The sequence below is a fragment of the Bufo gargarizans genome, chromosome 6 (genome assembly GCF_014858855.1).
Source record: "Bufo gargarizans isolate SCDJY-AF-19 chromosome 6, ASM1485885v1, whole genome shotgun sequence".
NCBI lineage: Eukaryota > Metazoa > Chordata > Amphibia > Anura > Bufonidae > Bufo > Bufo gargarizans.
The window spans coordinates 86,862,565-86,877,425 of NC_058085.1; the positions used below are offsets into that span (position 1 = coordinate 86,862,565).

General features: G+C 44.4%; 1 protein-coding gene across 2 annotated transcripts in view; it reads left to right on the forward strand.

The window, feature by feature from the left end:
* DHX35 (DEAH-box helicase 35) overlaps window positions 1–6,810 on the forward strand; it is a 47,436-nt gene extending 40,626 nt beyond the window's left edge. For both annotated transcript variants that reach the window (XM_044297830.1, XM_044297831.1), the window contains 2 exons: window positions 2,011–2,122; window positions 5,618–6,810. In XM_044297830.1, the coding sequence (XP_044153765.1) occupies window positions 2,011–2,122; window positions 5,618–5,662 (157 nt within the window). In that variant the 3' untranslated portion in view covers window positions 5,663–6,810. The remainder of the gene's footprint in view (window positions 1–2,010; window positions 2,123–5,617) is intronic.
* The last annotated feature ends 8,051 nt before the right edge of the window (window positions 6,811–14,861 follow it).

The following is a 14,861-nucleotide window of genomic DNA, read 5'->3' on the forward strand; positions in this document are numbered from 1 at the left end:
GTTCAAGACGGATCCCTCTTGGCTATGTTACAGATAAACACCAATAATAAATGACTCGCGAACGTGAGTACCCATGCTAAGCCTTCACGCAAAGTCCAACACCAAAAGAAAGAGGCTAGCACAAATGGCAATGAATATAAACTTTATTATAGTCTCAGAAAGAGACAAAATATCCAATAAAATACAATGAGAGACAATACAATGGTGAATAGAGAACAACCAGGATAAAAATGGGACACCACTAGGCACTCAACATATCAATACTGGCAGGGTCATAGAAGTCCAGCATATTATATAAGTAACCCAAACTAGGTATATGGTATATAGATCCAGCCAGGGTCATCAGAACAGTATTCAAATCAAATACAATACATAAATGTATAAAGTGCAGTGTGCAAGATGCAAAGTACATGGATAATATATATTGAACTGTTACTGAAGAGCCATAGAATAGTTACCCGAGTGGTGAACCAGAGAGCCCCGACGCACGTTTCGCGTAAGCTTCTTCAGGGGGGAAGAAGCTTACGCGAAACGTGTGTCGGGGCTCTCTGGTTCACCACTCGGGTAACTATTCTATGGCTCTTCATTTATGTATTGTATTTGATTTGAATACTGTTCTGATGACCCTGGCTGGATCTATATACCATATACCTAGTTTGGGTTACTTATATAATATGCTGGACTTCTATGACCCTGCCAGTATTGATATGTTGAGTGCCTAGTGGTGTCCCATTTTTATCCTGGTTGTTCTCTATTCACCATTTTATTGGATTTTTTGTCTCTTTCTGAGACTATAATAAAGTTTATATTCATTGCTATTTGTGCTAGCCTCTTTCTTTTGGTGTTGGGGTATGTTACAGATAATACAAACGGATCAGTTCTGAACGGATCTGTCTGTGCAGATCCATGGCAGATCTGTACCAAACGCGAGTTTGAAAGTAGCCTAAAATTATTATCTGTACGATAAGACAACCATAGAAACGTTATAATGACAGAAAACATTGAAGTTGAGTATATTCTGGTGCCACGTGAGAGCGGTGTGCCAGTCTCTCCCTCACCAGACTCCTCAATAAGGGGGCTCAACCTCTTTTTATGCATTTATTATTTTTTATTTTTTAGTACAGCCCTTGGCTGTTTTCGGCAGTCTCATAGACATTGAATGCGTATACGTGACCAGCGCATTATCATACATTTATCACCTATCTTTGTGAATCTTGAAGATAAGGGGTAACTATTAGGCCGGTAGGGGGACCTACCACTTGGACTCCCACCGATCACAAGAACGAAGGCCCAATAACATGTGGAGCCCCCCTGAAATGAATGGAGCAGCTGGTTGCAAATGTGTTCGGCCACTCTATTTCTATGGGAGTTGCGGAGATAGCGAAGTGCTGTTCTGCTGAAAACCTGCAGGCGGCCGCGTCCTTTCTGCCTTCCATACATCTCAATGTAGGCATCGCTCAGGACTGTGGAGCAGGGGGGCTTATAGGCACGGCCACTGCTTTAAGATGCTGCTCCTCAATCCTCAGCGCTACTTCCCATTGAGATGATTAGGAGGCAGAAAGGACGCGGCCGCTGGCGGATTTTCAGTGACATTTTTGCTACTGTCCACATCAAAATTCTGTCATGTGAATGTTTCCTCAGGCTAGGTTCACACACAGTATTTTCAGCACTGAAAAAAATCTGGTGCTGTTATGGCGAGGATTTTCATTCCTGGCCATTGTCAATGGAATTCTGGATGTGGATTTTGCGTCAAGAATGGACAAGGCACTTCTTTTCTCCGGGGTCCGGTTTCTAAAACCGCATGCAGAGAAAAAAACTGAAAATCATCCCCCAAAATACTTAGTGTGAACTTAGCCTTATTCACTTGGCCGATTTCCTGCTGTTCCGGAAGCCCAAGGGAGCAGGATTAAAAAAACCTCTTTCCAAGTGGTTTTTATTTTATTTTTGTAAGCTGTGGCGCCTGAACATTAGAATGTGAAAGAATCCATGGTCCTGTTTTTACCTTTGTAGGGTGCTATTCAGTGAGGTGATCCAGACCAACAAGTACTACATGCGGGATGTGACTGCAGTCGAGTCAGCATGGCTGCTGGAGCTGGCCCCACACTTTTATCAGCAGGGAACGGTATGACCTACGGCACTCGCATCAAATTACTTTTTTGTTTTATCTATAGAACGCACTGTTGCCATGAGGAATCATGGAGATCATGGCTTGGACTAAACAGTCAGTAGAATCATTCTCCCAGTTCTGGAAAGGAGGATCCCATCAATGAGCACCAATAGCACTAAAGATGCTGATTCTTCTTGCTAATATCCACCAAGTTGAATCGGCTAAGGTGCCAGAAATTGACTTAAAGACTATGGGCACTTTTGCATCATTATTTTCAAATGAATTGCATCTTTTATGTGATAGAAATATTTTTGGAAATTGGCTTCTATTAAAAATTCTCAACCATTTGTCTTCTGCAGCCTCGATGTGTTCATATACATTGCAAGCTGCTCAGTCCCGTTCAGAGTGAAATTCCTCAGACAAGCTGTGTGATGGCTCACTGTGTAGCCTGAATGATCTTCTAAGCTATGTAAAGTGAAATGGCCGGCACTGCTCTGTGAAGTTGCTCGGCGGTGCACGTGTCAACGGGCAGGCATCCCAATCAGGGCCGGCCTTTGGGGTGTGCGAGCTGTGCGGCCGCACAGGGCGCCATGGCAACAGGGGCGCCCGGCGGCCGACACAGCTTGCAGTCGGTCTCTACAAGATACAGCAGCCGGCCGGCCCGACCTGAGCCGAGATTGGGTGCAAAATTGCAGGGGGCGCCAGGCAGCAAACACTAAAATGAGGATCATGGGAGCCTATGGCTCCCGTCCCCTCTGTTCTTCCAGTAGAGCGAGCGTAGTGTGTAGAATGTAGTTGATCCTAGGAGGTATAAGGTCAGGGGAAGAGGCAGAGTCTCGTCGTACAGGGGGCGTGGCCTAACGATGTGCGGGAGATTCTACAGAGCAGGAGCAGAGTCTGCAGGTAAGTATGTGGAGCAGAATAGTGACTGTTATTTTTACTTGGGGGGCTTTTTGCAGGGGCTGAAGGGAGAAGGAATCATCTTTGTACTGGAGACTGTATGTTAGAGGGATCTGAAGAGAGGGTAGTTGGGGTGATATTATTTACATGGGACTGTATGCTGGAGGGGCTAAGGCAGGGAAGTGATGTGTCTTACATGGAACTGTATGCTGGAAAAGCTGAAGGCAGGGGGAGTGATATATTTTACATTGGACTGTATGCTGGAGGGGCTGAAGGCAGGATGAGTGATGCATTTTACATGGGACTGTGCAAGGACTGGAAGGCAGGAGTGTGATGTATCTTACATGGGACTGTATGCTGGAGGGGCTGAAGGCAGACAGCAAAGAGAGGGAGTGTGATATTATTTACATAGGACTGTATGTTGGAGGGGCTGAAGGCGGAGAATGATGTATTTTACACGAGACTGTATGCTGGAGGGGCTGAAGGCAGGAGAGTGATGTACCTTACTTGGGACTGTATGCTGGAGGGGCTGAAGGCAGGGGGAAGGTTGTATCTTACATGGGACTGTATGCTGGAGGGGCTGAAGTGGGGGCATAATTATTACTATAATACTACAGAGGGGGCCATTATAATATTAATAATAATAATAATAATACAGAGGAGGAAATAATAATAATAATAGAGGGGCCAGTATATATTATAATTATACAGAGGGCATTATAGTTATGGGCACTACGGGGGAGGTCTGTTATCTGAGGATGACGTCACTGGATGTGACAGGTATGTGCGGTACTCTGATTTTTTTTTTTAACCAAATATCTTTCTTTAAATGGGGCCTGGGGGCAGGGGACTGGATAAGGATAAGGGTGACAGACACTGGGTATGATTAAGGGGGCAGGGGACTGGATAAGGTGGGTGACACCGTGACAGTCACTGGGTATGATTAAGGGGGCCAACGGACTGGGTAAGGGTGACACTGGGTGTGATTAAGAAGGGCAGGGGACTGTGTAAAGGTGACAGGGTATGATTAAGGGGGGCCGGGGACTGGCTATGGGTGACACTGGGTATGATTAAGGCCCTTAATCATACCCAGTGTCACCCATAGCCAGTCCCCTGCCCCCCTTAATCTTACCCTGTCAACTTTACCCAGTCTCCTGCCCCCTCAATTAGACCCTGCCCCCCTTAATCATACCCAGTGTCAACTAAAGCCAGTCCCCTGCCCCTTTATCATACCCAGTGTCTGTCACCCTTAATTTAAGGGGGGCAGGGTCTAATTAAGGGGGCAGGGGATCGGGTAAGGGTGACACTGGGTATGATTAAGAAGGGCAGGGGACTGGGTAAAGGTGACAGGGTATGATTAAGGGGGGCAGGAGACTGGCTATGGGTGACACTGGGTATGATTGTACTTGTTTGCACTTGCACTTAAATTATCTGTAATTAAAGAAAACTGTTTGTTACAAAGATTGTTTTCCTCTTTGTGTATGTTTAGGTGAACCGGGGGGTGGGGGGGGGGGGGGGGGCGCCACGAGATTAGCTTGCACAGGGCGCCTGAACACCTAAGGCCAGCCCTGATCCCAATGTTACAGCTGTAAAGGAAGGACCGGCACTCGCACTGGTTTCTTTATGCAGAATTTAATTTCAGTCACTTATTCATTCATAGTGACGCGGCGTTTCAGCACTAACATGTGCTTTCATCAGACTATACAAACTAATCCTCAGGACACATCTTAAATAACAGAAAAAAGAAAAAAATCTTTTTTCTGTTATTTAAGATGTGTCCTGAGGATTAGTTTGTATAGTCTGATGAAAGCACATGTTAGTGCTGAAACGCCGCGTCACTATGAATGAATAAGTGACTGAAATTAAATTCTGCATAAAGAAACCAGTGCGAGTGCCGGTCCTTCCTTTACAGCTGATCTTCTAAGCTGACATCTTTTTTTGCTGAAAGTAAATTTTTTTTGTTTGTAAAAATATTGGCTTAAGAGATCTAGGTTCAGGAGACCGGAGGCAAGCGCCACAGAGTGAGTCGTCATAGCTAATCTGGCAGAGGGGAGTGAGCAGCCTGTAATGGTTATGAACACATGCAGGCTGCAGAAGACAAAGTGTTGAGAATCTTTGATTGAAACCAATACCAAATAGATGAAATTCAGTCAAAATAAAATGTATGCAAAGGTGTCCATAACTTTAAGGCCTGAATACTTGTAGGTGGAATTATAAGCATGACCGTCTTGCCTTCTGGAGGCTGGGGATTGCAATGCTCAACGCTGACAGTAAGGCATCATGCACATGACAGTACATATTTTTTACGGATCTTCAAAATGCGGATTTTCTTTGGGCGCCATGGTCGAAATGCCTATCCTTTTCCCCCAAAACGAACTTTTTTTTTTTTTTTTTTATTTACGGGATGGTCATGCGGAAAGTACAAATGCGGTTAGCACACGGTGTGCTGTCCGCATTTTTTGCAGCTCCATTGCAATGAATGGGCCCGCAACCAAAAATAGAGTTGTGTGCATGAAGCCTAGGTGAGCTATCCATATATTCTTACTATCCGCACTAAGCTCTAGTGTTCTGCACGTTCTAAGCTTCATTCTGTTTCTTTCATTCCCACAGCATCTATCTCGAACCAGGAAAAGGGCCAAGCTGGACAATTTGTAAACCCCCGGCATTTATACATAACCACAAGAGAGAAAATCAACTCCGCTCTCGCCAACATCTCTGTCTGACCTCAACTCCCATGGAGATCTGCCTGCCTTCCTCCGAGGATGGAGTTCAGAGCCTCTCACCGTTTCGTGGGGCGGCTTCTTAGCACCGAGCATATTCATGTACATGTACTCTGAGCTCCAAATTGTGTTTGGCTGTGCCATTCCACACAACGTCTTCCTTTAGGCACATAGTATATGTATTTCTAAGTATATATATGTATGTATAACAGAAAGCCGTTTTATTTTTTTAAGTTGTAAATGACAGAAAGGAAGTGAATAGGGTCAGATGCCAGGATAGCAAATCCTCACAAGGTGAGAGTAGCACCGGTGCCGTTTTTTTCAATTGCTACCATCTTTGTTACATAGGTTTTATTTTTATCAATGTGCATCTACTCATCAGGTTTTGCAAAGGAGGACACCTGTCAGCAGATTTGTACCTATGACACTGGCTGACCTGTTCTATGTGCGCTTGGCAGCCGAAGGCGTCTGTGTTGGTCCCATGTTCACATTTGGAATTGTTGTGTCACCCAAGTACACTCCCAAAAGGGAATAAAAAAATGCCTACACTAATGTGGAGGGGGAGTGTATAATAAAACGTAACTTTTACTAGATATACAATAAAAATGCAAAAAATATCAATACGAGGCAAGTCCAGAGTTAATCTGTGAGATACACCCTCATGCTGGTAATATTTATGTCACCCAATGATGAATAGGTGTCAGTAATTCACAATGTATAGTAGAACAGTCTTACTGGGTCCTTAAAAAAATTGTAATATGGGTCCGGTACTGAATAGGGGACCATTTGGTTCTGTAGGGGTCCTGGTGTCCGTGCAGTGGTGGTATAGTTTGTACTGGGAGGATTCTATCCTTAGTGTCACCCTAACAAATAGGGGAGGGAAACAACTGTTACACCTTACCTATCTACACAGAGCACCCGGCCCAAAAAGGGTGACCCAGTCTGGAGACCTGCCCCTATGCACGGCCAAATCCCTAAGCCTAGGTCTACACAACGACATGTGTCGCACGACAGATAGGGCATAACTACACTGCAACATTTGTCGCGCGACAATTTTTATAATGGTAGTCTATGGTGTCGCACTGTGACATGCTGCGACAGTCGCAAAAAATCAATTCGAGATGGATTTTTCTGCGACTGTGGTGTCGCAGCATGTCGCATTGCAATACCATAGACTACCATTATAAAAATTGTCGCGTGACAAATGTTGCAGTGTAGTTGTGCCCTATTTGTCGCGCGACAATTTTTTATATAAAATTATATAATTTTAAAATTATATAATTTTTATAATGGTAGTCTATGGTGTTGCAATGCGACATGCTGCGACGCCACAGTCGCAGAAAAATCCATCTCGAATGGATTTTTTGCGACTGTCGCAGTGCAACACCATAAACTACCAATTTAAAAATTGTTGCGCGACAAATGTTGTCGTGTAGACCTAGCCTAAATGTAGTCCCTGATGTTCGCTCCCGACGTGGCACGTTTCTGTCCCATTGACTCATCAGGGGATGAAGATCAGAGATTAAAACCAGACTACATAAATAAGAACTAAGACATTTTTTGCCAGCTCCTCAAAAGAGGGAGAGGAGCGTGCCCTTAATTAATGCAGATACCAGTCATTGGGATCGGGTGTGGCATCGGCATGCCCCTAAGCTGTGCACTACACTGGGGTGTATCTCACAGAATAACCCCGCACTTGTCTCATCTTCATATTTGTTGGTGTTTTGCATTTTTATTGTATAATGTAGTAAAAGTTAGGTTTTATTATACTTTCCCCCTCCACATTAGTGTAGGCATTTTTTTGATTCCATGTTCATATTTGCCCACGTTGCTGAGAAAAATGATGTTTTAATATATGCAAATAGGTGCCGTTACACCTAGGGAATCTGCTCTCTCTGCAACTGCAGAGCCTTCTCCACTTGACAGGGCTAGACAGTGAAAAAGTCATAACCCCTGGCCCTGTCAATCACAGTGGTCAGGGGGCACCGGTTGCAGAGAGAGCAGAGCCTTTAGGTGTAACAGCTATGCCCCCATTGCTCCCAGTGGCTCATTAGAATATATAACATTTTCATTCTCAGCAATGTGGGCACATATGAACACAGGACCAACACAGATGCCTTCAGCTGCCAGGCGCACATACAACCGGTCAGCCAGTTTCACAGGTACAAACCTGCTGACAGATGCCCTTTAAAATCTCAAGGCTAGCAGATTCCCAGGTGTTTTAACTCCTTAATGACCAGATAACACCACTGCTGTGCTGGGCAAAGATCTGTATGTCATAATGCCAAGACCATCATCCAGGCACAGATGACAAAAAAAAAAGCCATGCCTGTGCAAGGAGTAGCTGAAGATGTGAATCGGGCAGCACGAGGGGCATGATCATGGACCAATACTCGTCCCAATGACATACGAACTGTAGATCTCGGTTGCATGTGATGTGTCAGTTTGTGTGTACAGGGGACATTTAATATGTTACAACAAACCGAAAGCAACCACCAAATTGTGCCAGATATATCGAAATGAAACAGAAAACAAGGAGGTAGGGGTTTGGATCGGGGAACCAGCGCCTGTCACTTCCAATGAGATGGTGTGTACATGGGTGCCTCTATAATGTAAATGTGTATGAGCCGGTAACACCATGATGAAAGCCCAGAACACGGGATGTGCTCCATTAAGTCATATGTTCAAGGAGTTTTCTGGGAGTTAAATATGTATGACCTAGCCTTAGGAAAAGTTATCAATATCAGATTGGCGGGGGGCTGATTCCTGACACCCACCATAATTAGCTGTGCGCCGGAGCCAGGCACTGGAACCCCACAGTACTGTACACGTTGTAGTCGCTGGGCCTGGTTACTGCGCGTTGTCCGGAGCTGTAGTATTCTAGCCTGGTTCCAGCACACAGCAGCTCCAGAAAACTGCTGGGCAGAGGGCCCGCCGAGACCCCGGCTCACCTGCTGCTGATGACCTCTCCTAAAGATGCTAACTAGTGCAGGGATCAGCAATCTTCGTCACCTCCAGCTGTTGTGAAACTACAACTCCCAACATGCTCCTTTCACTTCTGTGGGAGTTTAGAGAATAGCCAAGCAAGTGTGCATGATGGGAGATGTAGTTTCACAGCCCCTGGAGTGCTGGAGCTTGCTGATCCTGGAACTAGATAATCATCTCTCAGAAGTCTGCCTTGTGCCGTTCCTTTTTACATCACATTCCCATTTCGAGAAGGTTGTCTGACATTGCACCCTGTCGACAAAAGAATAGTAAATCTCCGTTTCCAGGAGGAATAACGGAGGAAAGACACAGGGCTGAGTTCTAAGAATGGATGCTCCAGAACTGTTGTAAAAATTAAAGCCTCACTATGATTAAGTGCTATGGGCAACAATTAATGATGCCGAATTAGTAAGATGCTAAAAAAAAATCCTGAAAAACATTAGCGCCTCTACTTCACGTATAAAGATAATAACATCTGCTTTTATCCCCCCCCCCCACTATCATCATCAGGTCTTTATCACAGGTTTGCTTTAGGCTCGGTTTTGTTCAACAAGGGGTTAAAGGGAGTCTGTCACCACAATTTGCCCTTATAGACCACTTACATAGCACTGTAGCATCACTATAGATCAGTCACATGGTACCTTTGTCTTTTTGTTTGGATGTTCACCAGGGGCAAAAACTGGGATTTTTTCATATGTAAATGAGGGCTCGCACTTACAGCCCGAACGCCGCCCCTGGGCACTTACAGCCCGAACGCCGCCCCTGGGCACTTACAGACCCAATGCCACCCCCTGGGCACTTACAGCCCAAACGCCGCCCCTGGGCACTTGCGAACCCTCATTTACATATGAATAAATCTCAGTTTTTGCCCCTGGTGAACATTCAAAACTAAATACAAAGGTACCATGTGACTGATCTATAGTGATGCTAGAGTGCTATGTAAGTGGTCTATAAGGGCAAATTGTGGTGACAGACTCCCTTTAATGAGCATTTACCGTGTATATTTGCATATTGGTACAACGTGGTCACCAACCTCGTCCTCCACATGGAGGGGCACATCATATAGTACGAGGTCTCTGTATGTGTCCTTGATCCGCCGCAGCCTTTTGCCTGTAAATATCTGGACATCATCACAATAAACCAGAAGGTACCTCAGCGTGTGACGTGATTACTGTCCCCCGGCCGCAGCATGGCTGACGCCTGCCCGCGGCATTGAATTGACATTGCTCCTCTGTGTTGGTAAGGGCTAATGCACACTGCTGTATTATGGATCTGTATTGTATGCGTCCTTAGTACGACTCTCGGCGCCCACCAGATTTCTTAACCCCCTTAGTGACCACGCACTTTTTTTTCATGTTTTGATTGCCGCATTCCAAGAGCCGTAACTTTTTTATTTTTTTCATATTATAGTTGTATGAGGGCTTGTGTTTTTTTTTTTTGTTTTTTTTTCAGGATGAGGCTACATGCACACGACCGTATGTGTTTTGCAGTCTGCAAATTGCACATCTTCAAAAAAAACAAAACGGATGACATCCGTATGCCATCCGTGTTTTTTTTTTATTAGTTTTTTTGCAAATCCATTGTAACAATGCCTAAAACGGACAAGAATAGGACATGTTCTATTTTTTTTTTTTTTTGCTGGGCTACGGAATGGACATACTGATGCAGACAGCATGATGCGGAACAGACACGGAAACAAACAATGTTCATGTGCATGTAGCTTAAGTTGCAGATTTTAATGGCACCAGTTTAGGGTAAATATAACTCATTGATTGTCTCTCAATAACTTTTTATTTTGCGTCATTCACAATGCAGCCTGAGGGCTCATGCACATGGCTGTTGCCGTTTTGCGTTCTGCAAAACACAGATACAGGCCATGCATATTCAGTTTTACAGAACTGAATGTCCTGCCATCTATAGAACAATCCTATCCTTGTCCATAAAACGGAAGAATAGGACATGTTCTATATTTGTACGGGGCCACGTAATGGACATACGGATGCGGACAGCACACAGTGTCCTGTTCCTATCTTTTGCGGCCCCATGGAAGTGAATGCAATGTGGATTGGATGCGGACAAAAACCACGGTTATGTGCATGAGCCCTAAATAACATGATAACTTTACCCTTTGGGTCAGTATGATTAGAGATGCCAAATACATAGGGGCACATTTATTAATAAACCCCTGTGCTGGCGGTGGATCACCAAAAGTTATGTAGAGACGCCGGCCTCTACGTAACTTTGGCGCATCCACTGCCGATATTAAATGTAAGACAGCTTTCCTTGCATAGCATTCTATTGATTTATGATGCTATGTGACCCATACAAATCTGAAATGTAGTGGATAACACTGACATAAGGCTGTCAGTGTTATCCTATACATTTCAGACCTCTAATAAATTGCTGTGCTGCAAGCCCGGAGTGTGACACTCGCTTGTCTGAAAGGGGCCTAATGGGTTAAATGGCCGAGATTGCCGATTCTGCTGATACTGGACATTAGAGCAGGACCCCGGTTATTAAGCGGTTAGACTGGGTCGCAGTAAAAAGGCGGTGACCTAGCCTAAGGCTCCTTAGTGACCACTGTAAAAAGGCATATAGGTAGTCACATAAGGGTTAAAATAATATCTGCTCCTTCTCAAAATAGATATAGATTTTTGGCCGAATACAAAATCATTCTTAAAAGCAATATAAAAAAATATAGTGTAGTGACAACTTTTCACCATTAGGTGGCACAATAACACCACAAGTTGTTTCAAACCCCGATGTCTGTGCCACTTCAAACCCTGATGTGTGCGCCATTTCAAACCCTCTGCCTTTTTGTCATGTTCATTTTGGAATAATTATCTGTATTAAACGGGGAAAAAAAATTTAACTTTTAAGAATAAAATACATATATTTTCCTCTTTACAGCAAGCTCACTCTATTTTGTAGGTTGCTGTTTTTTATGTTGGTATTTTTGTTGATTTTATTTTATTTTTCTCTAACAAATAGTGTTTGAGAACATGCTTTTTTATGGCGTTACTTTTGCAAGCCATGTGTTTTGTTACAGGAAAGTATGCACCGTCTCATGTCACTTCCTATGCAGATCAGTATGAAAAAAAAGCCATTAAATAACCCTATACACATTACTTTTTTTTTTTTTTTTCCCCAAACAGACCAAAAACAATGAATGTCTGAGACCAAATCACCAGAAAGGGATGCACCAGAAAGTAAAAAAATTAAAATAATTCCATAGACTCATCATTCAGGCGCTAGAATTTTTTGCAGGGGGGAAAAAAAGCACCAAAAATGCAAAAAAACTAACAAAACACACTTTTTTTTTTTTTTTTGTCTCTGCAAAATAAAACCACAAACGGGTAACATGTAGTCGTTATGATCCACGATACGGACATTGGTGAACCATTACCGATTATTTCCATATAACGCCAATTAAAATTGGCCACACTGTATATTAGTAAATCTGGTCTCCACTGAAGACACACTTCTAGAAGCTAGAACGGAGAGACGTTCTGAAAGACTGGAGCCATGTAATACTACATCTCTCCTGTAGTTGGTGCTGCAGGGACAATGTCTGCTGAACCTCTCAGATCAGCTGATTGCCACCGAAGTTGGGTTCATATATGAAAAATGTGATCTCTGTTAAGACGATCTCTTTACAGGGAAGGTGTTACTTATCGATCTGTGAGCAGGAGGAGCTGATTAGATTCAGCTCATTCTGGGCTTAGTGCAGTGGGCAGTCCCAATGGTGTACACACAGTTATAGCGGTCAGGAGTCAGACCGCCCACTGGACTCCTGAACCCAGAGGGAGCAGAGATGAGATTAAATTATTCAAGTTATACTAAATCTTTTCTCACAGAACTATATATCACAGGGTCCGTTCTGTGTTTGCAGGCACTGGGTGCATGCAAATTTGCACATAATTCATATGAATCTCTATTTTGGTGGAAATAATTTTAAAAAAAAGTTTTTTTCGATTAACAAAAATTAAGGCCGGTGTTACATTAAAGGGAGTCTGTCACAATGAAATAAATATATAAAAATTGCCATAGTAGCTGGTCAGCTCAAAAGGCACAGATTTAGAATGTGTAATTTGGTATATCCACACGTGGTCAGCACAGTGGCCCAGTGGTTAACACTGGTGCCTTGCAGGGCTGGGCTTCTCGGTTTGAGTTGGTATGTTCTCCCTGTGTTTGTGTGGGGTTCCTCCAGGTTCTCCAGTTTCCTCCCACACTACAAAGACATCTTGATAGGGACCTTAGATTGTGAGCCCCATTGGGGACAGAAAGAGATGATGTCTGTAAAGCGCTGCAAAATATGTCAGCGCTATATAAGTGGATAAAATAAATAATGTGGATAAGCTGCAGTATTAGCCACATCCACCTATACAGATACGCTGCAGTACCAGGTACATCCACCGGCAGCGCACAGTGAGAGGCCGCCGGACTAAAAAGTCGGACATGCAGTACTTTTAGTCCGGTGGCCTCTCGCTGTGCTGCGCCGGAGCTCCACCACCCGTCCCCATTATAGTCAATGGGGACGGAGTGGCGGTACAGCGAAATAGCGGCAGGACGGATCCGACAGTGTGAACAGCCTGTCGGATCCGTCCTGCCGCTAGTGTGAAAGTACCCTAAACGGGCGAGTTTCAACACTGAGAGGCGTCGACAATTTGGAAAAGAGTTTGCTGCTCACTGAACAGGCACTCTATGGGGTAGATGTGGGGGAGGGTGGTAGCAATGAGGCTGCGAAAGTGAGGTAGGTAGCTGGATAACAGAAAGCGGGGTAGAGGGATGAGTGCCAGGGAGCCTAGCCCTGATCTGACATACCCCAACAAGTTTGCACGGTTAGCAGATAAGGGGGATGTCAGTTCAGGGAGAGCACTGCTGCAGCCGGACACTTCCTCTGCCAGTCAGGGGAATGTCTGCTCCAGTAAGCAGGGTACCAGGAAAGCAGGGCAGGCCAGACAGGTGCTGGTAGTGGGAGACTCAATTATTAGGGGTACAGATAGAGCAATCTGTCACAAAGACTGAGATCATCGAACGGTGTGTTGTCTACCTGGCACTCGAGTTCGACACATTGCGGATCGGGTTGACAGGTTACTGGGAGGGGCTGGAGAAGATCTAGCGGTCATGGTCCATATCGGAACCAATGACAAAGTTAGAGGTAGGTGGAGCGTCCTTAAAAATGATTTTAGGGATTTAGGTCAAAAGCTTAGGGCAAGGACCTCAAATGTAGTATTTTCCAAAATAAGGCCTATACCACGGGCCACACAAGAAAGGCAGCGGGAGATTAGGCAGGTTAACAAGTGGCTCAAGAACTGGTGGAGGAAAGAGGGGTTTGGGTTCCTGGAGAACTGGGCCGACTTCTCTGTCAGCTATAGGCTTTATCGTAGGGATGGGCTGCAGCTCAATGGGGAAGGGGCAGCTGTGTTGGGGAGAAGATGACTAGAAGGTTGGAGGAGTGCTTAGACTGGGGGGGAGGGTAATTACATTATAGGAGGGGAAGATAGTGCAGATAGAGACCGGGGGCAAGGTAATGGAACTGGGGGAGGAATGGAAGGAGGGACTAGAACAGTTCAGAAGGAAAGGTGTAGGGTAAAAAATATAGATAAACCTCTTAAATGTATGTATACTAATGCCAGAAGCCTGACTAATAAAACTGGTGAACTGGAATTAGTAATGTGTGAGGAGGACTATGACATAGTGGGAATAACTGAGACATGGCTGGATAATATCTATGACTGGGCTGTACAAGGTTACAGTTTGTTTAGAAAGGATCGCCAAAACCGGAGAGGTTCAACTACCCACATATAGACTGGGAATCTGAAACCTGTATATCTAACCAAAGACAATTACCTTTCCCAACTGGTTCAGGACCCGACTAGAGGGACAGCTGTAGTGGATTGCATTTTGCTACTATACACCATCCTTAATTTTGGCTGTCCATAACGTTTATTGTTGCAATATTATGTTCAATTCCCTATGGTTCATTACTTGTAAGACAAAAAGTAATCAGTGACCTGCTGAGCATTCGTATGGTTGTTCGGTAGAAACACAATGGCTACAATGTATGTTTCAACTGTACCGTTGATTGGATTACTTCTCAGGCTGAGGGGAGGGGATGTGTGGGCTGTAACCAGTTTGTAATGGAA